This window comes from Triturus cristatus, chromosome 5_1 (assembly GCF_964204655.1).
Source record: "Triturus cristatus chromosome 5_1, aTriCri1.1, whole genome shotgun sequence".
In the NCBI taxonomy this organism is placed as follows: Eukaryota; Metazoa; Chordata; class Amphibia; order Caudata; family Salamandridae; genus Triturus; species Triturus cristatus.
In genome coordinates this window covers 270,523,685-270,549,083 of record NC_140587.1, presented here as the reverse complement: position 1 = coordinate 270,549,083, position 25,399 = coordinate 270,523,685, and the positions used below count along the sequence as shown (strand labels likewise).

The 25,399-nt window shown below is 45.4% G+C and overlaps 1 protein-coding gene across 2 annotated transcripts in view; it reads right to left on the bottom strand.

Annotated features, from left to right (window-relative positions):
- ADCY8 (adenylate cyclase 8) overlaps positions 1-18,805 on the bottom strand; it is a 1,038,851-nt gene extending 1,020,046 nt beyond the window's left edge. For both annotated transcript variants that reach the window (XM_085604917.1, XM_085604918.1), the window contains exon 1: positions 17,122-18,805. In XM_085604917.1, the coding sequence (XP_085461043.1) occupies positions 17,122-18,018 (897 nt within the window). In that variant the 5' untranslated portion in view covers positions 18,019-18,805. The remainder of the gene's footprint in view (positions 1-17,121) is intronic.
- Positions 18,806-25,399: the final 6,594 nt, after the last annotated feature.

Below are 25,399 nucleotides of genomic sequence, written 5' to 3'. Positions count from 1 at the left end.
GTATTCAGCACTGTTAGCACTTTTGAAACTAGGATGGTAGGAATGTTAGCACTTGGCACTTTCTTGTCATATACTTATGGGAAGATACAATGGTATTTTAATGTAGCAGGGTTTTTCGATTAGGTAGAATGTTTATTCATTTAATGAATACGACCTGTATTGGGGGGTAAAGGCCAACAACAACAATAATATATGCTATTGGTCAACCCAGCTGTATTTTAACATCTAGCACTGTTAGCACTTTAGAAATCATGGTAGTAGGAACATTGTTTTTGTTCTGTTGTTTCCTGATAATGTTATTGATCAAAGGATCTTACCAGACTACGCTTGTCCTTTTTAACATTATTTTTTTTTTATTCCCGATCATTGATTAATGTGTTTTGTATCAATTGCCCATCTGCTTTATTCAATACATTTTTTTTAACTCTGTATTGAATTCACAGTTAAATTTGTGTTTTCAAACTTGAATGTTAATTTTCCTACAAAATTGTTCCGCTATCAGAATGTTATAGATACATAAATAAATATGCCTTTAGTGCTCCTGCCAAACCAGGCCACAATGCAGCTATCAACCTTTCTGTACAATTTCCTGCTTCTTTCAAAATGGAAGCCATAGAGGTAGTGTTGACAGATCTTAACATTTAAGGAGGGATTACATGTATATTTACTTCTTCTCCGGGATTGAGTTTAACACAGTATTTCATTCTAATGATGCCCTACGGAGATCAACACGCAGTGCATCCCTAAGAGGCCGATTCCAAATCACCCAACAAAGTATCACCAGAATACTCAATCAATCAATCAGGGGTTTGTAAAGCATGGCTACTCACCCGTGAGGGTCTCAAGGTGCTGAGGGGGGTCTAGACTCACTGTTTCTGGTTGATATTCCGCCCCTGAACCATGCAACTGCGTTTTCAGGCCCAGCATGTAAACATGTGGCTCCTGGAATGAACTGATCCTTTCCAGCAAGCTTTCCACAAACTCTTGGCCTATTTCTGCTCACAAATTCTTCCAGTTTTCTGCAGATGGGCATTTCGAGTGGGTGTGAAGGAGTGCTTAGCAGGTGCACGTTCACGCCCGATAAACACATCATTGTACAGGCTGGTGTACCCTGCATAGACACCACTCTGCACCACTTGTGAAGAGCCCATAAAGGTTTACTGCGTGCACAGGTCTAGCATGATCACATGCGGACGGATGCACTCTACTGTAAAGAGTTGTGAGTGGTGATGGGGCAGGACAGTGCAGCACACCACCTTAACATGTGTGATTCAGGTTTTCGTTTTGTTCCAACTTTAGTGCTGATTTTAACAGGAATTGGCTATCATTTTCATTCATGTTTTAGAAGATTGCATGCAAGAGGATATGCGACATGGTGTGCTCCTCCGTTCTACAAAATCTTAGAACCCTGTTCCATGCTGTCCTGGTGGCAGGCAGAAGGTGACCTTACCATTTCATGTCATCTGACTTGATTGTTGAGTGAATTCATGGGAGAAATGGTCCTAAAACTGGCAATACTTAAAAAGATGTGAAAAGTAAGTGAGTCATACACATTACTTCTGGGTACCTCGACAAGCTCCTGTTCCTCACCAATGCCTCTACTCACAGTTGAAGTACGGAAAGGAATGTAGGTAGATTTAGGCTGAATAAAAAGGTACGGGTAGCGTGAAATGACAGACTTAGGTTAGGGAGTGGGTGACGTTAGGGGTACAAAAAAGATCAGGTTTAGTGCTAGCGAAAGGGATAGATTTAGGGTTAGAGTAAGGACTAGGAACATGTTAAGGGTAAGGGAAATGCTTTAGGGTAAGAAGGGTAAAGGAAAGGTTTAGCGCTAGGGTAATGGTTAGGACCATGAAAAGGCACAGAATAAAGTGACGGCTGGAATGGACCAGTCTTAAAGGGCTTGTTTCAGGGTTACGGTGATGAGCTACGACAAGGTGTTGAGACGGATATGTTGTTTTCAATGTAGGAACCGCTTCACAAAGGCATTTATTGGTAGTTAAAATTGTACTTTTGTAGTGCCTTTGTGAATAGACCCATGAAATATCTGCATGCGAATAAAGTGCCACTATCTAGGGAATCTTTGTGTACAATTAGTACAAATAGGAGGGCAGTGCCCTCTTTGCACTTGCACTAATGAGGAGTTGCGAGTTTGGGGTTTCAGTCACAAAGGCTTGTAAAAGTGCGTAAAAGAGCACATAATCCTTTTGTGAATCAGGCCGGTAATGTTGAAGTAATGGTTAAGAAAGGTGATAATAAGAAAGGAAGTGGTAGATTATATTATGTGAGTTGCTGTAGAGATGTACACCCTCCTTACTCCTTCCAAACCAACCCAAGGAAAGCTGTAAGCTCCTATACTTACTGTGCACACACGTGTGATCCTTTACACTAATCCTATGGATAATTCACAGGAATAGACTTTAATAGATTGTTCCTTGCTGAGAAATCTCTTTCTTTATTCTCCCTGATAAAGGACGTTTGTGGGCTCATTACTCACACAAACTGCACCATTTGCACCATCTCAAAAAAAGAGAAGGACGGGATGTTGAAAGAGTGTGGGATATAGCAAATGCCAATATTTGTGATTTCATTTAGAACCAATTTGTGGCACTCTTATCAGAACACCCATTTCCCTATCCATGACTCACAATTCTGTCTGCAGAATTCCAGCCTCCCGGTGGATTTCCACCAATAGTAGGCGCCATCTGCACCAGTGGCGTGGTGAAGGTAACATGACAGTCGTGCTAAAGAGGAGAATACCCTCTCCGACCGCTGGTAGATTAGTAAAATATACCAATAATCAGGGTTCAGTGGGCCCCTCAGGCAGCTGGAACCTGGTGCTACTGCACCTGCTGCATCATTGTTACCCCCAAATCTGTACCACAAATCCGCACTCCATGCCTATCTCTGTATTTATTCTTCATTGGGTAGGATTTTCAGGAGTGAAGCGTTCTGCACTTAAATGTTACATGGGCGCAAACATTTTTTTATTCAGTCTCAGACCACCACACATGCAGCAACTAAAAGAGCTGGAACTTTATGTATCTATATTTATCCTCACTCATCCCCAGGTTGCAATTCACCTGAACCCCTGAGTCCACATGGTCCAGTTTAGAGAGGGCTGCTAATGTGCACAGCCAAGCCACTGGGAAAGAGAATGGAGATGTCATATAAAAAGGACATCTTTAAAAGTGCCCTCACCTCTCAGGGTTCTAAATTAATGATATAAGTGACCACGGAACAAGACATTCCACAATTCAGAAAGAGAAATCAATACAGATAAATTAAACTACAAAGCGAGATGTCTAAAAATAGGACTCGAACCGCTAAATGTCCTAATCGATCCTCTATGTTTGGAATGTGTTTGTCTTTCCTCTAATAGAGGTCAGTGATCGTAGAAGCTTGCTTTCACTTTTAAAATGCTAAGACCAACACCGCGCGAGTACTCAAAAATGCTTATATTTTGGTGTTCCAAAAGCACTGAAATATTCAAAGAACGAATGTGCGCATGACATGCAAGTAATCTATTTTATCGAAAAATTATCAATTACAACAAAAGAGAGCTTCACAATGAATTAGTTAAACATAAGAAAATTGGATGATAAAATTCGACAATTAGCTCATATACGTTTCCCTGTCTATGAACGCTACAGTTGATAGGGACAATGTACAGAAGACAAGCTCTGGTATACCAAAGACCTGTGAGCTGTCGATATGTGCATCCAGTCACGTCCAATCAACCATCTGTTGACTTTCTCGTGCCTTTGCTGCAAAACAGCACTCAGCTGCATGTTGGTGGTTTGTGCTTTACCATACAGAGCACATTTAGAATGAACAAATACTGAGTATTTAGTGCCATGAATAATATTCATTTGAAATGTATCTGCTGCACTCATGAGAACCATGTCTTCTTAAGATGCCCAAACTAGACACTAAATCCATTTTAAAAATCAAAACGTCGCCATGTTTTCTTTCTTGCTGTCTCCACATGCAGCAAAATGTGCATTGAAACATTATTGAATGTGAGATGTATTGTAATTCTGCTGCTTCCTTTCATGATAGAGTGTCTTTCTCTGTACGCTGTAGAGGCTTTCCTCTCAAATGTTCTTCCTGCTTAAAGCTCAGTGCGCTTGTTCATTTCACAAGACTGTTAATGTTTTACGTGTAATATGTTCTGTATCGTCTCATCGAATAACATGAGGAAAAATTAGAAGCAAATGTTATTCTTTAGGGGATGATATTGGGTATTGTTGCATTTCATTCCGCGTTGTGATTTGCTGAGCTTGTGTATCTTTGTGTTCTCCTCATACTGACTGTATTATTTCATTGTTTATTTTGACATTAAAAAGGGCTAATTTTGGATGTGATCCAAAGCATTTTGGGAAAGTAACATGATTCTTTGAGAGCAAACTCGTGCCATTGTGTGTCATGTTTAGAACTTAGAAGAGTTTTGACATTTCTCTTGACAGAACTCTTATAACATTTATTACATTCATTTAGCATAGTGCTATAGTATGCCTGGTTCTGGCTACTGGTTTTTGCTTTATTGCTAATTCTCTGTTTATGAGATTATTTGGCTGATTAACCATATTTCTGCCTTCTATAATGATCTGAAACTTTAAATAAACCTTTAAGTCTCCTAACTTATTCCTGACTCAAGAAGGCTCATTTGATTGATTGGTATTTGATGTATTGCCAATCCTAATCTATTTAGGGGCATATTCTCTAATATATTCTCGAGGACAACACTCCCCCAACTCTGTGTGTGCTTTATCTTTCTGTTATCTGATAAAGTAGCGTTACGCTTTACCACATACATGCGCAGTCTCTGTAAGTCACCGAGTGACCATTGCTAGTGCAACACATGTGACTGTGGCCCACATCCAGCTTCTCATTTCCAGCAAGACATTCTCTACTCAAATCAGGTCTTGTGCAAGTGAAAAATTATTCCGTTGACATAACATAAGTAACATGGGACGTTTTGCATACTGTGGGTACGTCAAAATGTTCTTTTTTATATGAGAATAGGCCTGCATAGTGAAGATTACGAACAGCCCTGATCAGTGGCTGCTAGTGATTCCTGAAATTGGTGGGCCGTAATACTTGCCATAAGTTGACCTCATTGTTTTCAAAACTTGCCTTGGTTGCCTATTTGTTAAGAATTGCCTCCAGTTTGCCAGTAACACAAATTTGTCACGGGTACCCCCTTATGCCAAGAATTCCATACAGTATGTCAGTATTCGAATTTTGCCGTTGATATCGCCCATATATCATGGGTGACCCATATGCCAAAAATGAACGTCAGAGCCAGCATTTTCTCATGGTTTGCTTCCTCCAACCAGACTTACCACCCTCAATGTGCCATGATTGTTAAGTATTATCTGCAGTAAGCCATCACCATCATTTTGCCATAGGTATAACCTTATGGCAAGAATTACAACTAGTATGTCAAGGTCTATATTTTTCAACAGGTACCCTTCCTTATGCCAAGAATAACCTTAGATGTGCCAGTGAAGGCAAGTTATCTTGTGTGTCCCCATAAGCCAAGAATTATCTCTAGGATGCCATGACCAGCAGCAAATTCACAAGCATAAAACATGCGAACATACACACTCATACGCAATTACGCTCATGCAAACTCATTCTCACTCTGTCTCATTCACTCTCTCTCCCTCATTCACTCTAACCCCTACTCTCTCACTTAGTCATTCTGATTCATACCCACTCGCACTCATTGTTACTCACACACAAATGTAGCCAGTAATCCACACTCACCGATTCTCACTCTCACTCACAACTCTGGACTTGCACACGCTCACTCTTTCACAATCACTGACCCTCACTCACAAGTACTGGAGTAAAGGTGCCGTGATTTGGACTCCTGAGGTGCCGTGCTCTGCCTTAATAAACAGGTTTTAGTAGACTCCTGGGGCCTCTGGGCCCCTGGTGCAGTTGCACCTGCTGCACCATTAATTGTGACCGCCCTGACTCACTCCCACTCCCTTTCACAAACTTCCCCGCACTCACTCATTCTAACTTACTCATACTGCGTTAATCACTCTCTTGCCCTCACTTTCACTTATTCGTATTCGCTCTCACACTCACTCATTAATTTTCACACTTTCACAGTCATTGATACTGTCAAACACTACATTTACACATCCACATTCACTCTAACATAATTTCACTCACACATTCACAGAAAAACAACACTGTATTGTTTTACTTACCTTTCTTTCTTTGATGGCAACTTAAAGGCTCAATGGCAGTGCAGAGCAGCAATCCGGAGGCGGACAATGGAATTAGAAAGTCATGAATCCCAACGCGGAGCCAGAGAGACCAGCAGGGACAGGATTAAGAGGACCCACTTCAAGCCCCCTTCCAGCTTCTAAATAGGACTGGAGGCATAGCCCTATAAGATTGTGGTACAGTGCAGGAGATCTTGCCATACCCTACTGCTATGTGTGACTTCTCATTGGCCTCAAGGATGCATTGATATGCACTTTATCAGTCACATTTTATCACATATGCTGTGCAGCCTGAGGGATGCACAGTGTGTCTGCTAAATAAAATGGATTGTGCCTGTGTGACGAGATCGTAGTTGAAATACGCCTAGGGGGCCGATTATGATGTCGGGTGGAAAGCCTCCTCCTGACAGTCGGAATCTCTTCGACTGAGTCGGAGGCCTTACGACCGACTCGGTCGGTTTCCATTCCGACCGTCCAATTGCTATGTTCACGATTGGAATGTAAATCGCGGGGTCATTCTGAATCGATTCCGTGCGACTCAGGATTATAATGTTGATTCCCAACAGCCTTTCCATTCCGGCCTGTCCGAAACAGAAAGGCTGTTGGAAAGTGACTTTGGGGAGCCCTGACAGGGTCCCCTTGCCACTGTGGCCTATGGTTGATAGCCGAGGGGGTGCCTAAGGGACCCCCTGTAAAACCCTGCAATGTGTGGCAGGCACCATGGGGTTCAGAGTTTTCCACAAACACCCCATTCCCCCATAGGAGCCTCTGTTATGGCCGGTTGTCTGGCAGAACACGAGCTCCCAAAAGGAACAATGGGACTTCGATCGAACAGTGTTCGGTCGCATCGTAATCCGGCGGTAGGAACTGCTGATAGCAAGTTGGTCGGTCCTGATTCCGAGTCGTGTCAGGTGGAGGCTTTCCGCCCGACATCGTAATGAGCCCCCATTTTTTTAAACAGCACGTTGTAGATGGATTATTGCCTCAGCCTCCTCTTTCTCTTTCTGCCATCCGAAACTTGGAGCAGAAGTCGAGAGGGCTGACCTGCGCACTCGTAGTGTTTATGAAAACTCGAAAGTTGTTTTTTTATGAACACCGCTAAGGTAAATAATTTGCAGTGCGGATAAAGCCTCACATCATTATGTGGTGCCTCTCAGGCGGTAGGGCTGCGTTCTGAAGCTCTCGAAGAGGAACTGCTACTGGTCCCGACTACAGGACCACACAAAATCCCAAAGTAGATATTAAGAGATGCAATGCCCAGGAAGCAGCTCCACAATGATTCTCGAGTGCAACAACCAGTTTGGAACGCGTTACGAGTTACATGAATAAATAAATCATGTTATCAGTCTTTTCCGAAAGCAAAATACATGTTTTCCACTATTCAGCTCTAAAGAGAGTAACATTTTTTTTCAGTCTGAAAGTCCTGCCACCCATTTTTGAATGCTTGATTCTGAAGATGCATTTACCCGAACAGTGAAGGTTGAAACACTAACAAGAGTGCACAAAAACAAACCATAGATGAAGCACATCTGTATCAGGTATTGTGACCCTGTACATTCCAGAGTCCGATCCATCTTGTTTGATGGATTGGATCCACTGTTCACCATAAAACAAACGGAGTTCAACATAAAGATTTCAATCGGAATTAACCTAAGACCAACATGGCTTAAATCCGCTCGGTGGCCGCTGATACCATTAATGAATGAGATTTCTTACAGCACGCGCGCCATATCTAATTCATGAGACCTACACTCGAGCTGTGTGTTGAGCCATTGAGTTGGGTTTCCTGTAAAGTTTTCCTTCAGTCCTGGGGGAGTGGGAGGTCCCCCCTTCGGAGCACATGTTGGCTGGCTGCAATCTGCTTCACCAAAAAGCTGCAGGTGAATTGAGATCCTGATAGGGTACACTCAATGGGGTGATGTTGTTTGGTATATGGCGCTCCAAGAGGTGTCTCACACTTATTATGAATGAATGCTATCTCTCATGCGGTGCTTACAGAGGAGAAAGATTCACCCTACTTCCCCTAAAACCGAGCTATGGATCGGGAAAATGTGACCCAAACACCCGACTACTCTGCGCACTCGCTTCCTTTACTGATATTTTTGCATATTTTTGCGATCACACTGGTGATTCGGGTAACTTAAAATTCAGCAAAGCAACGGCCTCAAGTTAGAAGATCATTGATATACAACAGTGATTTTCCAATTGGACTTGGACTCCGAAGAGATACCCTCGAATGCACGATATCCGGGTCGGAATTAGAACCGCAATAGGGGTTTATTTTAAAGCACAGATTTTCAAGTTATCAGCCCTGGAAAAGGCGTGAGGAACTCCCTCATACGGCAAAAAATGAATGGGCGTAACATAAAAGAAACATATTCAAATGCGACTGGGTAATGTTGATATATGTACTGATTACTGTTGTACTTAAACATAAATAAGAGATTGCGTGTTCTAGAGTTTTGGAGAATAAGGCCCTGATATGTTTGGTATCCTATCTGCATTTGGATTGTATATCTGGCCAACAATGAAAGGACTGTTTAAAAGTTGGATTGCAATCAACCCGGATACATTTTGATGCACTGAATACTGCTATTGTATGAAGGGCTGTGTCAAGCAGATGGATACGGAGACAATATTGATTAAAAAATTTATTAAAAAATGTAATCTCGAGAAGAACTGTGTGCAACATGGACTCATACAATTTACTGTCAAGTTTTTGAGTTTTCTATTAGAACAATTCCTCTGTGTATGATTTGTGTCAATAATGTACTGTAATTGTTTTTATATTTCATACAATAAAATGCTTGTGTACATTATTTGAAATTGAGTACTCCCAAATCATGTACTTAGTTATATATTTGGTATTGTATTATTGCCTGGGTTAATAAGCAAAGGAATAATTTCTCCTGTTTTGTTAATCAATAACTTCCTTTGGTGATTTGCTCTTTATTGGGTGTGAACAACATACGTTTTTACGCCTCTTGTCGCTACTTCCTATTTTGCATTTTCAAGCAATGCACATTTGGCAGTTCCAATCCCTCGTCCACCCACTGTTTGCCCGTAACATGCAGGGCAGATTTACTACTATTCCATGCAAGGCAGGGCAGTAAGCAAAGTTGCTGCGCTGCGTTGTGTGAATGGGTGACAGCAGAAATGTGTCATATCACCTAAGATATGGGGCACTGTGAAGAGAAGTAAAGATATTTCTCCTCGCTACACCTCAATGGGGAAGGTGTAGCATTTTGATGCATTTCCAGGTTTACAAGTCTTTGCAAATATTGGAATGATCCAAAATCCATGGGTGGATGCCTGGGAAAGCCGATTCTCCACCCATAGAACAACTTCCCAATGCTATGCGCTGCCTTGTGCTACTTTGTATTTACTCAACCATGTAAAGCCAAAAATATATTTTGCATCGGGCTGCGCCACTAAAGCGACGCAAGCCTGAAGCAAAATCTTAGTAAATCTTCCCCCCAATGTTTATATTCATTCGTTATACATGTAAATAGTTAGATATGAATCCACCTGTGGCAGTCTGACCATTAACTCAATCTGGTGGCCGCCAGACAGTTGATCTGCAATAGAGGTTTCAGAGCAGCTCCCATGTCTGTTTAGGGTCACTTCACCGTAGGTGCTCACATTCTTCCTAACCAGCATCTCTAAAAGCAAATGTATTTCTTTGGCTGCTTTGTGCAAGCCGCCTTCTGTGAAGGCTCCCCCCCCCCTCTACTTTACTTTGTAAACGAATGCTGGTCTGTTAAGACACCTCTACAAGTGTCCTGGGAGCAATGTGCAGGGCTCAATGAGGAACATCCAGCCAAGGCTTTTTGGGCAACATTGAGTACAGACTGCTCAAGGGACATCCAGCATGGGCCCCATCAAGCAACATCGAGCACAGACTGAATGAGGGTCATCCACAATGGGCACTTGAGAAACATTGAGCACAGACTGCTCAAGGGACATCTTGCCAAGGGTCATTCGAGTGACATAAAGCACAGACTGCGTGAGGGACAACCAGCCAGGGCCACTCAAACCACATTGAGCATGGACTGCATTAGGGACATCAAGTCAGGGCCACTCGAGTGAGATGGAACACAAGCTACTTGAAAGACCTTCATCCAAGTGCAAGAGAAACATCCAGCCAGAGCCTCTCCACTAATACTGAGCAAAGACTGCATGGGGGCATCAAGCCAGGGCCACTTGAGCAACATTGAGTATAGATTGCAAGAGGGACATTTAGCCAGGGCCACTTAAGCAACATCAAGCACAGGCTGGATGACGGGCATCCAGCCAGTGCCTCTCTATTAACACTGAGCACAGACTGCATAAGGGACAGCCAGCCAGTGCTTTATTCAACAACATTGAGCACAGATTGTATGCAGGAACATCTGGTCAGGGCCCCTCGAGTTACATTGAGCCCTGTCTGGGACATCTGGCCAGGGCCATCTGAGCAACATTGAGCACAGACTGCATGAGTAGCATACTGCCAGGGCCTTTTGAGCAACATCAAGCACAGACGGCTCAATGGACATCTGGCCAGGGCCTCTGTAAGAAATTGGGTTACTGGTTGACTGGAGAAAGATGCCTGGTCAAGCAGCAACCACCATCCTTGTCAGGGTAAAGCACAAGCAAACCCCAGATTAACCTATGCTCAACCCCCTGGTAGCTTGGCACAGAACAGTCAGGCTTAACTTGGTGGCAATCTGCAAACTAGTTGTGTAACACTCCACACAGTAAAACAGTGAAAGCACCACACAAAAAGAACCCATACCAGGTGTGAGAAATAGAGCAGAATTTATTAAATAACACAAGACCAAAACAACAAAAATCCATTCAGTAGAACCAGAGTTATGGTTTTTTAAAGAATACAGTGAAAAATAGCACCAGAGAGCAGAAAATGCAAACCATGGCTATCTGGCCAAACTGGACTGGGTCAAAGTCATAAGTTCTGGCCAACTGCAATGGTGCGTGATTCGTATACAGTCCCAGTTTAGTCCTGCTGAGGGTTTACCTTCTCACATTTTATGCCAAGAATACCATTTGTGTTGGAGAGGGGCCTGGGGACCAAGGACAGCGTGGTGGGTGGTTATTGGCGTAGCACGATAGCACGCCAGGAGTCACTGACAGGTGGGCTAGAGCTTTGTGTTGGCAGTCCCTCATAGGCTATTGATGCTGCTGTGTTAAGAGACGGGCTAATGGTGGCTTGCGCTGATTTTCAGTGCAAGCCACAGGGACACGGTGTGCACAGGCCCGTTTGCAGTTGTGACAAGCCCAAAACCTTGATTTAAGAGCCAGTGAGCCACACCAAGGGTCTGGAACCTGAGAGGTACCACTTGGGAGTCAGGAACTCACAAGGACATGTAAAACCTAAAAGTATATATCTAACTTTTGGAATACACTGCACCCTGCCTTGGGGCTGTCTAGGGTCTACCCTAGGGATGACATATGCATTAAAAAGGAAGATTTGGGCCTGGCGAAAGGTTTATTTTATCAGGTTGACAGGGCAGTTTATAACTACGCACACAAGCTTTGCAATGGCAGGTGTGAGACACGCTTAAAGGGCTACTTAAGTGGATGGCACATTCAGAGCTGCAGACCTACTAGTAGCATTTAATTTACAGGCCCTGGGCACATTTAGTACCACTTTACTAAGGAATTACAAGTAAATTTAATAAGCTAATTTGATTTAAGCCAATGTTACCATATTTAGAGGAGAGAGAGCACATGCACTTTAGCATTGCTTAGCAATGGTAAAGTGCACAGAGCCCTAAGGCCAACAAAAACGAAATCAGAAAAAATAGGAGTAAGAAGGTGAAGATTTTGTGACTGACCCTGCAGAAAAGGCCAAGCCCACCAGCCTCTCAAGCAACATCGAGGACAGACTGCGTGAGGAACATGTAACCAGGGCCACTCGAGCAACATTGAGCACAACCTGCTCGAGAGGCTTCCAGCCGAATGCACGAAGTACATTTATCCAGGGCCACTGAATGGCCCTGGAGCCCAGGCCTGTTGAGGCTGATCATTCCTCCCCTGCTGCACTCAGAGGAGTTCACATGAGAGGCAGCTCGCTTCTTTCCTTCCGTGTAACATGGGCATCTGGCCGTGTGCATGATAGCATGTTGACTGTTGCAGACAGAATTAGAATTGGAATCAGGCATGTGGTTTCAGAAAACCCTTTGAGTCATTTGTGATACAGGAATGGTTCTTTTTGTGAAATGTTTTAAGGAATAGATAAGAGGACTTCCTGCAGGATGAAAGGCATTCTCTTGTTAGTGTCCTTGTGCTCAAATTAGCAATATTACACGCACGCCATAGCTTAGGGGGAACCATGCATGGTGGTCCTACAAAGCCAACCTTTGTGATGACGTTATGACAATTAAACGTAACCCCAAAGCCAAGTGGTTTACCAGTGTTGCCAGTTTACAGAATTTGAAGCAAACAGTGAAACCAAAACCCTGTTACAAGTGCATCTCAAGCAATAGGCAAAGCCCACAGTGTGCAGCAGGTGGCTGCTGCAGAAGGAAGGGTCGCAAGAGCATAGACAAACAGCACATCTTTTGCAGAGCAAATTCCCGGTCTGCCAAGGGCCCCCTCGGTGCACCGCCATCTACTATGAGGGCGGAGGAAGTGTCGATTCCAGCACCCCGGGATATCTCCAATGTTAGGCTTGCCGCCTCTGCTGCCGCAGACCCCCGCTCACACGCCATACAACAATCCTTCTTCCGCTCAGATGACACTACTGAAAGATAATGGGCAGTGCTAGACATTTTTCATATTTCACTTAAAGGCTTCTGTTGCGATCCATGATTCAATCCTGTTACGTGAAACAGTTCAAGGCAATTACATCATTCATGTGAATTACAGGTGTAGGGACTGCCGCTGTTCGAGGAACAACAGGCGAACACGTGATGGGCAATAGTGTTATGTCCTGTTTAGTGCTTGCAAAACATGCTGCTCGTGGGCTACTCCACAAGAAACACTGCCAAGCCATATTTTGTAATCAGATGCCACACATTTGGGACCTAATTCTGAGTCGCTCGGTGTTTTCTGAACCCTGTGCAAACGGGGTTCAGTAAATACCACTCAACTGTTTACTGAACCCCGAAATTTATTTGGTGCGTTAAAAACTTTGCCTTTGATTAAATGTCAGCAGAAGCTTAACATGGGAAAACAATACGTGTTTACGACAACTTTCGGATTTCGGTGTATTAAGCTCGAAAATCAGCATGTTATTCCCCAAAAACTCGGCATATGTGTTATTTGTTGCACCTGATAATTAACATATCCCACGGTATTGTTTTATTTCCCGTGCAATAATATTTCACACCTAACGCTGGGACACTGTTAATGAGGGGTTACATTATTGCAAGCACTGTGTAGTTTGTGTTTCTGATCTCCACTGTCCCTTCCCTGCACACTTCCAGCTGCAGAACCACAACAGAAAAGTCACAATCAAACAGCATTCGGCCTGCAAGCTACTCCCTGACCCAAGAAATGACGCCGAGAGTGCTGCTAACAAGCACCAAAACCAAGCTTTCCTCGGAAACTTTGTGGCGAGATGTCGACTTGTGGAAATGGCGAGGCGGCAACGGACCCTAATGCAAGCAAATACAACTGACCTCCTGTCCTCTGGCTGGGTAGTACAGACAGCTTCCAGGTGCCCCCAACCTCCCTGGGGACTGGTGCCACTGCACACGCTGCTCTGTGGGAAGCCACGCCCCTAGAACTATGAATCTAAAAACACAGTGGACGGGTTACAAGAAACGCAGCGCACATAGCAAAGGGGGCAAATGTCTCCTTACACAGCTTCACCTGTAGTTAATTGTATTAGCCCCTGAAAACTACAGCACAAGCTGTGTCAGTCGAGTTAACACTGAATGGAAGACATGCTGAGCATGAATGGGATGACAATGGCTATCACAGCATTCCCTGACGTCACCACGCACGGCGACACCCCGCGAGGCCTGCTGCAGGGAATGCAGGTTCCATGTGTGTGTGTGTGTATGTACACACACACACACACATATATGTATAAACATGTGTATATTTGTATAGCACCAACCTGGCTGAAAGGCAGCTGACAGGGATGGCCGAAATAGATTACTGCACTCCTCACTGGGGGACTCCTCTAAAAGACCTGTGCGGCCAGTGGCGGCCGCCCAGGGCCCGCCAGCCCGCAGCTGTCGCAGTCTATTCTGGTGCTCGCTGGCACTTAAGGGAGCGCAGCACTTCCTCGTCCTAATCCGCTTATTGTATTTCTTCATTGACAGAGAAGCTTAGGTCAATGGAGTGTGGATGATTTGCCACACCTCTGCCAGCCTTGGGAGCTCCGGCGTTAGCCAGCCGTAGCTCAGTGGGCTCACGCCGACGACACGCAGGATTTACTCAGACCGGCCGAGGACTTGTATCTGCATTACGTGAACAGGAAACATATCTCAAGGTCACATGCACCATTATCAGGTGCACACAACCACGGTGTGCCAAAGCAGTCAAACGCATCCACACTGGGCGGAGGCAGTGTGAGCCAAACTCTGGGTTAAAATCTCGGAGCTAGGAGAACACGGATCGAATCTCGGCGTCCCGCTTGGCAAACTGCAATCCTGGGCTAATGTCGACCTCTCGCGCTTCGGTTCCCTTACCGGCCAAAAATGATCACCTTCCGGGTGGTTCAGTTACCGGTATTTCCTATATCAGAGAAAGCATTCACAGTACATTCAATCCATATCTAAGGTTAAATCTTATCAGACTAGATAACATTTTTGTGATTATGGACTGCATATAAATAGACTCAAAGTTCATGAGCCGCAGTCCAGAGAGCGGGATGCTTCATCGGCTGTCTGTGCGCGCGCACATGTTTACACACACACACGCTTATACACACACCCTGTTAAACACGCAAGCACCCTCGCATACACACCACTACCATCTAAAAGAGAAGAGAGGTAACATATTTCGGTGATGAAAGGGTGATAATTCACTATAGCAGCACGTGTTCCTTCTAGAATGCTAAGTGTTGTTTATAACCATGACAGGAGACTGCCCAAACACCATTAAAAATGACATTTTCTTTGAACAGAGCGAGCTCCGCAGCAAACCAGTCGACGTGCTGTTTACAGTTTTCAGAACAATCTCTGTGAGGAGGGATAGCTTTGACAGGCTCTCGAAATCCGGGCATGCTGGTGGTTTCCGCGCGCGCCACACCTCCCTGACAGCAGAAGCAGAAATATCCAACCTCTGGAAGCAGGGGTGAATGGAACATGTCGTCCCGCCCACCGGCAGTGACGGGCGGTCCGGCGTCCCCTCAGAAATACGGATCAGTGGGTGTTCATGTGGGTCAAGGTGTGCAGGAGCCCTCCTCGTGCAGAGGTCATCTTTGTTGACCCCTGCATCCGCCCTCCCATTAATCCATATTTGTCTGCGCTATCGGCCTGCTGCGTTGGACCGTGGGAGTGTAACAACATTATTGATTATTACATGTGAAGTCTCCAGGTAACATTTCATTGAGGATGGTTTGCATTTTGTATCACGCGTCTAAGACAATAACAGCACAAGTCATCGTGTGACATGAGGGTGAAGAAGAAAATAGGGCCGCTAGAGGGCGCCAGATGCAGTGTTTCAAATGACTGGGAAGGCGGAGAGCGGATCAGCACCAAGAGCCCCCGGACAGCTCCCAGCCGAGCTCAACCCAGAGCGGGGGGCGGGGGTTAAGAGGCTGAAGTGCTCCTTCAGCGCCTGCACGCCTTCCTCGTCCATCATTTGAATAATGTATTAGACAATTTAATAATTGAACTTAGGGCGAGGAAGAAGAGCAAGTCGATTCAATTACGCCGGTATATCCTCCCGTTACACGCCCACGCTTCACGGACAAGTGCGTGAAAAAAGCCCAGAAAACAGCAGAGCTTAAGAATTGTGAATTGCGCCACACACGCTGCCGGTCCCAACTTTTCCTGGCGTTCGACAATGCCCGCTGCGGAACTCTCTGGTAATAAACAAACGCTGGTGCGCGGTCCATTGACAAAAAAGACACGTTGTGCTGAGTGGAAGCAGGCAGAGTGCCTGTGAACAGCGGGTACATGCAGACACTGCTGAGCAGCACACGGTGCCGGGACTGCGCTGTCTCAATGTTGGGCTATGAACAAACAGGCAGGGTGCGTTTCAAGAGCGCACACTTTCAAGTATTGGGTGTATGAAACCCCGTGAGGACTAGTTTATTTAAAAAAAAGTTTTTAAAGTTACAAGCAAACCTGCAGAATGAAAGGCGTGTGACTTAACGGAGGTACCAAGATACAATGTCGTCAAATGTGTAAGCTGGAATTCATATGCAACTCCCTGGTCTCATGGTCATTCTACATACCCATTAGCACACTTCTGGGGTTCGGGTAGGCAGGAAGGCTGGACGTTGCCCATCCCAGTGACATGCCTTTTGCGTGGTGGACGCTGCTCAGTTTTTCAATAAAATTCTTCCTAGTCTTTTTCTACGCACACACAGTGTGGCCAGATAAGGGAACAGTCTTGCCCTGAGCGAGTGTAAATTCAGTTATTAGGTATAAGAAGTGACTTTAGCATATACAGGGCAGGCATTGGTGAAGTTCACGACCCACATAGAACAACCATACCTCGGGCGGTAAAGATACATGTCTCTCACATCGAATTAATGCAGGCATGTCCAACACCAATTGCATTTAAAAAAAAAAAAGTGTAACCTAAAAAAGGGTGTGGTGATACCATCTGCAGGAATAGTCAACCATTAATTCCCAACAATAGAAATATTAGACCAGGCAATACAGACTCGTCACACACCTAAATACTAATTCTAGTGTCGCGCATGGAGCATCTACCACGTGTTATAATTAAGAAGCATCAGTGGTACCTGGTTTATGGACTTTACAGCCAGCCTGGGGATGACCAGCTGCATGACGATCTGTAGGAGGGAGGTCACCAGTCCCGCCAGGATGGCCCAGGTGAGGGGCAGTGGAAGCATGCTGTAGGTGGCGAAGAGGGTGAAGAGCACATAGCCAATCCCGTCCCCCAGCAGGCCGTAGCCCAGGCCGGCCGCCAGAATCTGCGTGGCCATGGCCACCCAAGTCAGCACCCCGCTGTACTGCAGGTAGGTGTAGGAGGTGGTGTCCTTGCGCACCACCACCAAGGCACAGATCACCACCTCGATGCCAGTGAAGAAGCCGAGAAGGATGCCCTTGACAGGGTCCATGGGGGCGGAGGCCAGGGTCAGGTGCAGGACCAGCAGGGTCAGCTTGGTCAGCACATCCAGGATGTTCATCACCACCTCGGACTTGCGCCGCTGGCCCAGGAAGTAGCGCTGGTAGAGGCGCTCCAGGTCCCGGGACTTGAAGGAGTTGCGCAGGGTGGGGAAGATGACCCCCCTGTAGGTGTAGCCCCAGTTCAGGAAGAAGTCTGAGTTGCTGGGAGCGCAGTCCAGGTGCAGGAATCCCAGATCGCTGCTGTTGCGCTCAGGGAAGACTTTGGTACCCCCATTGTTGTGGCGGTCCCCTCCCGAGTGGCGGCTGTTGGGGGTGTAGGGCCCCCCCTCAGGGGAGGAGAGGCCCTTGGCACCTCCACCCTGCTCGTGGATGAAGCGCTGCTCGGTGATGTGGCGCACAGCGCTCTGCCACAGCAGCCGCTTGGGCCGGGTGGTCACCGGGGTCCTGTTAATGGTGTACAGCTCCTCGCTTGCGCTCGTGCACTTCACCTCCGAGAGCTCCATGGTAGAGCTGTAGATCTCCTGCGTCTTCTTCCTACCAAAATACATGTCTCGCCATTCCCCGGGTCACTGGAAGGACGGGGCTGCGCTCTGCACTTTGTGCTTCAGAAGTTTCATCGGGTTCACGGAAGCCCTGTCATGTTTGCGCCAGCAGCTGGCAGGGGAGACCTGGAGGGGAACATCATAAAGTGATTTACAACATCCAGATAACTGCAGGCGCCCTAGACACGCGAGTGCAATCCCCGGCTGCATTCACGCAGACCCCCAGCGGAGCGTGGTCTCCAAGCGTGGAAATGTTAAATCATTTACGGACACCTTTCTTGAAGCAGACGCATCCTTAACGTGGAAGAACACAGCCTAGCCTCGGTGTTCCCAGGAAGCTCAAGACACACACCGACAACAGCAGTCCACAAAAATACACAGAAAATCTGCACCCACAGGTCCGAAATACTGGGAGGGCATAAGCCCCCGATCACCGGCGCCTGTGCAGTCCAGCCATTCCCTTATGTGCTATGCTGCTCGTGACAAGAGTCGCTGGTCTGCTGCATTCCGCGTCGCCGGCCTCTTCACACACCCCGAGCCCTTCCTTCAGTGGAGCCCAGAAGTTAGATCCACGCGCCCGGCGGGAAGGCTGCAGACAATGGCCGCGCGACGGCCGAGCGAGGAGCCTGCAGGGCGCCCAGGCGTCAGCGCTGCTCCCTCTGCCGAGCACATCTTTGAAAAGTGCGGGCGCGGGCCGCGCGGCTCGGGTTGCAGGCTGGGCTCGGCAGCGCGAGGCTCGTGTGCTGCCACTGCCTCGCGCCCATGTGCTGGCATGTCCGTCCCCACCCTGCGCAGGAAGGGGGAGGAGCGCAGCGCGCGTGCAGCAGGTGAAGCCCGGGCCAGATCACACTCGGTGACAGCTGCACGCTGCCAGCAGCGCCTGGGATATACGACGATCTGACCCCCTGTCTTGGCCCCAGGAGGCCGCGCGGGCGGCTCTTCAGCAGTGCACGACAAGCAACTAGGGGACCAAGATCAACCTGTCCAATTTCTCCCCCACGCTGTGCTGTCAGAGCACAGAGAACTCCAAGGTCAGCTGATTCAACTTCATATCGGGCTCGTGTTAGATCACTCAGGAGCCCAAGGTCAAACTGTTCTTCTCACCACAGGGTTCTGTTGGTGCATAGAGGGGCCAAGGTCAAGTGGTTCACCTTCTCCCCACAGGGTGCGTATTAGAGCATCAAGGGGCCCAAGGTCAACCGGTTCTGTGTCTCCCATTCGAGTGCGCGTTCGAACACCAAGGGGTCCAAGGTCAACCGGTGTAACTCCTTCCTAAGGGTGCGTGTTAGTGCACCTAGACCTAGAGACCAAGGTCAACGGGTTCAACTTCTTCCCACGGGGTGGGTCTTCGAGAACAGAGGGTCCCAAGGTCAACCGGCTCAACTTCTACCCGCAATGCGTGTTTGAGCACAAAACTCCCCAAGATCAATCCTCTCGACCGCTCCAAACAGGGTGCGTGTTTTACCGCAAGGTTTTGTTTCCGGAGTGTGAGTTTAGTAAACAAAGTAGGCCTATTTGGTGGAGAGGATGAATTACAGTGAACACCACTTTATTATCTTCCTGCCAGTGCTTAATTTGTAAAACAATAAGTGCAGGGGACCAAAGTTTTGATCAGAAGCAATAACAACAATATGGCTGAATAGTCTTGGTTCCACTTCATGTCTCTTTTCTGTATGTCTCTTCCTCTTTCTTTTTCACTTTTGTTTAGGCCCCACCTGCAACCAACGGCTCAAATTCAGCATTGTCCAGCTCCCTCACTTCTTCGCTCAACTCAAGAAGTCTCTTGGCCCAGTCCCCATGGCTGCATATCCTCCCTCAATTCAGTAATATTTGTAAGACTATAGTGCTTGCCAACAGCGCCCAATGTGAGCTCCGTTGCAAGAATTATGATTTAAAGTGTTAGGGGTGTAATTGGTTTGCTCAACATCACACACCTTGGTCAAGTGTGGAAGCTGCGATTAGAACACAGGTATTTTATGAAGAATAATAATGGTGGTGAGCCGACAGCAAGTCTGGGCTATGCCCACACAAAAATAAATATCCAACCAGTTAAAGCTTATGTTCAGTATTTTTATGAATCACTTTCTACCAGCATGCAGACTTTTTACAAGTTAACCAATTTTCGGTAGATGGGGGAACAGTGGCAAGCGAAGATAAGGAGTTTGGCAAGCGTACATCATTTTGGCAAGTGGAAAAGTGAGAAGTTGAACCTAGGTATTTTAACTGTAAAAATAAAGGAATGGGCCAGCTTGGCTGGGATCTGAATTCATACCCTGTTGATAATGCCAATTGTCAGTAGTTAATACCTAATTCGTTGCTTAGTTGCCAATTTCGCTACTAGGTTATTTCAATATGTTTGTCGGACTTAGGATATTATTTCCAGCTTTTTATTGATGACCTATACCCGACATTAGCCCATTGCTAAATGCTTTCTTTTTCACAGAAGGTGAAAAGGCTTAGAAAGATTTCATTTGCCTAAAATCACACAATTTGGTAAAACGAAATTGACAAGGTATAGAGATGTGCTGAATATCCCATAACCTGCCCATGCATCGAAACCAGTAGTACATTTGAGGTCTTTTGGCCCCATGGTTGACTTCTTGTCTTGTGCAACAAATATAGTGCTGGGATGGTTAGTGAAGTTAATAGCAGCATGTTCCAGGGAATCATTTAAGTGAGGAATATGGGATTAGAATTCATGTCTCCAGGTTTCACAGTCAACAATTTACCCACACTGAGAAATATTTAGCAAGTTGCGAGCCTGTCCAATTAGTCATAAAAGTAGCATTAAACATTTGTCTAAATGTGCCATGCTACACCTGTCAACTTTAGGATGGTTTTTCTTCAAACATTTTGCCTTTACTCTCCACTTTTTGCTAGAATTCGTTTTGGTTGGCCTCAGGACTCTGACATTCTACCACTGCTAATCAGTGCTAAAGGGCTTGTGCTCTCTCCATTGAACATGTAAAATTGGCTTACACCTGATCGGCATATTTGATTTACTTATAAGTCCCTTGTAGAGTGGTGCACCATATACCCACGGCCTGTAAATTAAATGCCACTAGTGGGCCAGCAGCACTTATTGTGCCACCCACATAATTAGCCCCTTTAAACATGTCCCAGGCCTGCCATTGCAGCTTGGATGCAGTTTTAAACTACCAGTTTGACTTGCCAATATACCCCCTTGCAAAACCTTAAACTCCACTTTTACTGCATATAAGCCACCCATAAGACGGGCCCTAATAGCGCATATGGGAGGATGTATTATAATTGAAAGGTTAGATGTGTACTTTTAGGTATTGCATGTCCTGGTAGTGAACAACTCCTAAATTTATTTTTCACTACTGTGAGGCCTACCTCTTCCATAGGATAACACTGGGTTACCTTATTAAATTTAATATGTGCTAACATTTGATTGGTAACAGGTAAACATGACATGTTTGGTGTCTGAGAAATTGTAGTTAAAAATCCTCTCCATTGGTAAAGTTGTTTTTTAAGTTACAATTTTGAAAATCTCACTTTTAGAAAGTTGGAATTTTCATGCCCTAGCTATTTTGTGCCTGTAGCCTGATCCTCGATCACATGACTGGGTGAAATTAGCAGTTGGGCTTTGTTTATTCCTCCCAGACAGCCACACAATAGAGGAATTAGGTGGACCTGGCTGGACCAACGCTGGCAAAGTTCTTCACACCACTTCATTATTTATGCAACCAGGCCAGAGCCAGGGCCGGAAAGGCAGGAAACTCTAAGATTTAAAGGAGATACTCGAGCAACTTCTTCTACTTCAGAGAAGGGTCCAGATATAAAAATAGGCCCCTTGGACCCACTCATTCATTCATTTTCTAGATATGTGGAAGGACTCTCAAAGGACTGCCTGCTGCTGTGACCATCTTTTTACTTCAGAGGACTGTTTTGCTGCAACAGGAAGGATTCCTCTGCTGCCTGAAGCCTGCCTTGAATCCTGAGAAGCCTGCTCTACTGTTTGAGCCCTATTCCACTGCTTGAACCCAGGACTACCAGAGTGATTCCATGGGCTAGTTGGCTGGCCATCAGATCTGAGCCCCAGGGACAGAAAAGGCTCCAACCATCTTGAACCTCCACATGGACCCAGCCTGAGTGAGTCCTAACCATCCAAGTGGTACCCCCCAAGTCCTGGACCCTTGTGAGTGTTTCTAAAGGTGCCCAGATAGCCAAAATTAAAACTTGGGACTTAAAAAGCTCTTGGTTACAAACTGCTCTGAGAGTGGAGATGAGACTGGGACCAACCCACTTGTAAAATCCGAACAAGGTGCATGACCGGTCGGCATGATTTCGCGGCATCTCCCTGTACATTTTTCTCCACAGCAACTGTTCAGTGGTCCTATGCAGAAGTGGTATCAATCCCCAGAGAGCCCAGCTCCACCCTCATCCCTCTGGAGATTGTCGACTTCAAAAACAGTAACTACAGGCCTGATTACGATTTAGCAGTTTTGGAGCGGGCCCCCATGCCAGGGCCCCGCTCCAAGACCGCCAAAGTCATTCAAACACTGCCCGCCAGATTACGAGTTAGAATCCGGCGGTCCTGTGGTGGTGGTCCCACTGGCAGGCCTTTGTTAGACACATAGCAAAGACTTAGAAAGGCACCGCCAAAGCACATTCCTGCATGGCAAGGACTGTGAAATACATGCCATGCAGGAACAGGAGGCTCAGAAAGACAGGGGGACACCATGTGCCACCCTGCATGCACCCCCTTCCACAGATGCACCAGTTTCCTCACTGCCCTACTTTTCATGGCAGGCTCACTGCCATGAAAATGAGCCTGCCATGAAAAGTGTGGCAGTGAGAAATTTGTAGTGCTGAAGCGGCACCCCCAGCATTTTGCGGGCCTCAGACCGCTGCACAATTGCCCGGGATTGAGGATCCCTAGCAATAGCAGGGATCCTCAATCCGTAATACGGCAGTTGGACCGCAGGTTTTGTGGTCAATCGGACTGTCAAACTCATAATCGAATTCTAAGTCTGAACGTGGAAATCTTCATTGCAAGTTCGTCCAGCGGCAACCCGATGACTACGCCTCCTCCTCAGGCACCACATGCCGCCTTTGTCCGGCTAAACGTCTGTTTTTCACAGGATATTTTTGTTGAAATTTCTTCGAAGTCCGAAGGTAAGTCCCAGCCAGGCGCAATCTACTTTGGCCATTTGTTTCAACTTTGACCCGGTCTTGCATGACTAGATTTGTATGGTTGGCGGTTTGGTCTTTTAAATGCTAGTTTTTCCCTTAAACTTTACAAATTCATGACTCTGCTTCTACTAAATGAAAGTTTGTCATTTTGGTGTCGAATAACTTATTAAAATGTGCTCAATTTTCTTAAGTTGGTGGGGGATTTTCTTTGTGTCTTTGTGTTGTGTTTTCACTTTATTTCTGTTTGTGTGCTGCATAAATACTTTACACATTGCCTCCAAATTAGGTCTTTCTGATTTTGTGCCAAGCTAACAGAGGGTTAAGCACTGGTTAATTTATTTACTTTTATGGTTCACATTGACAGGGATTGTGGCTATTGCTTGAGCAGGGTTAACACCCCACTCAAACAACAATCCAACTTCTCTCACCAGTCTCATGACTGAATTTACAACTGTAAATGCGCCGAATCATAATAAAAAGGCAGGAATGTGCTGTATCTACAAGATACGGAGAATTCCTGCCATTTTATTTTGACACACACAGCCAGGCAGATAGGCTTGCTGTGCATCAAAATATTGCAAATGAGGCCGTATATGTGGCAAAAAGCTAGAATTTCACTCCAAAAGCACACAGAAAAAGTTGCATATAGGGCGGTGCATGGGGTGAGCATGAAGGGTTTACACATGGGTATATCTTGACTATTGGTGTTCAGCTGTGCTCTGATTCACCAATTTAAAGGGGATTAGTCACTCCTGCTTGGCCAGTCCTTGAGTCCTGAAAATGACTTACAAAAATACAAATGGATATGCACTCATCCATAAGGTGGCATGTGGTGGGATCCCAAATGGCCCCCCTTTGATTGGCTGGCCACAACATGGGCAACATGTGGCAGCCTTTACAGGATTCTTGGACATGGTTCCCATTGAAATGCCTGTAGTGAAAGCCTGTTTTTGAGGAACAGAAAAAGCAGCACATATAAAAGGGGATAAACAATTTTTGTCTCAATGTATATAATGTGTTGGTGGTATCCTACTAATTTTAGGAATTGTGGTGTTTTCTAAGTTGAATTTACCCTGTGCAAAATTCTGTTCCTCAGCTGGGATTTGATGAACGGTGTATGACTCTTTTCTCTGATGATTTTCTCATAAAGGTAATCAAAGGTGCTCCAGAAACTAAAATGAGAGCACTTTTTCTAAAAGATCACGCTATCTTCCATTACCATGTTAGAATACAGTCTGATATTATAAGTAAAACATGTCCTTCAAACAGCAGCAGGAGCCTGCCAAATTATTCCTCTACATTCTACGCCACCTCTAACAGTGTTTCTAATGAACAACTAGAATGCTAATATTCTGTATTTATCACAAAACTGTTGCACACCTAAAGCCATCATGTGGGAATCAAAGTTGTAAAACTTAAAACATTTCCTTTAGAAATTAACATAAGGATAGAGTTTGTTTTGTTATAGAAAGTATGGTTAGTGCTATGGAAAGATAAATTAAGGACACATTTTCTATGAGTTCTTAAATATCACCTTATCCATTACTGTAAACAATTCTGTCATACAGACTGAAACATGCATTTTGAATACCAGCAGTAGTCTGTAAATTAACCCCCTAGTGATCAACTGCAGCTTTACTAAAATAATTCTAATGAGCAATTAGAGTGCTAACAGATTGACCTAATGACAAAAATATGGCACATCTGAACCCCAATTGAAAATATTTCATACAGTGTATGAAATTAATAAATGGAAATGAGGCTTATTTTTGTTACAGAAGTGGTCTTTAGTACAGTTGACAGCTAACATCAGGGTACGCTTTCTGAGATCTCAAATATCTTCTTGTCCATTTCAGTTGAACATTCTGACATGTAGAGTCAAACATGTACTTTCAACACCAGCAGCATTAAGTTAACTCCCTATATAAACTGCAGCATCACCACTGAGTATGTATAAACAACTCATGTGCTAAAAGTTTGTAATCAAGACAAAAGTGAGTATCTCCTGGATGCCTTTTATTGGAGTAGGAACTGCTGAATTTAAAGTCTTTCATGAAGAGCAGGCTGAAATGTGTACAAGCATAGAGATGTAATTGCCGGAATGAAGCCAGGGGAAGGCATGTGTTTTTATTATTTTGAGGCATATTGTGTTTTTAAGAGGACTAAACATAGTGCGAAGAGTGCGCCATGCAGGAGATATTCATTGCTGGTCATCACGAATGGTCGA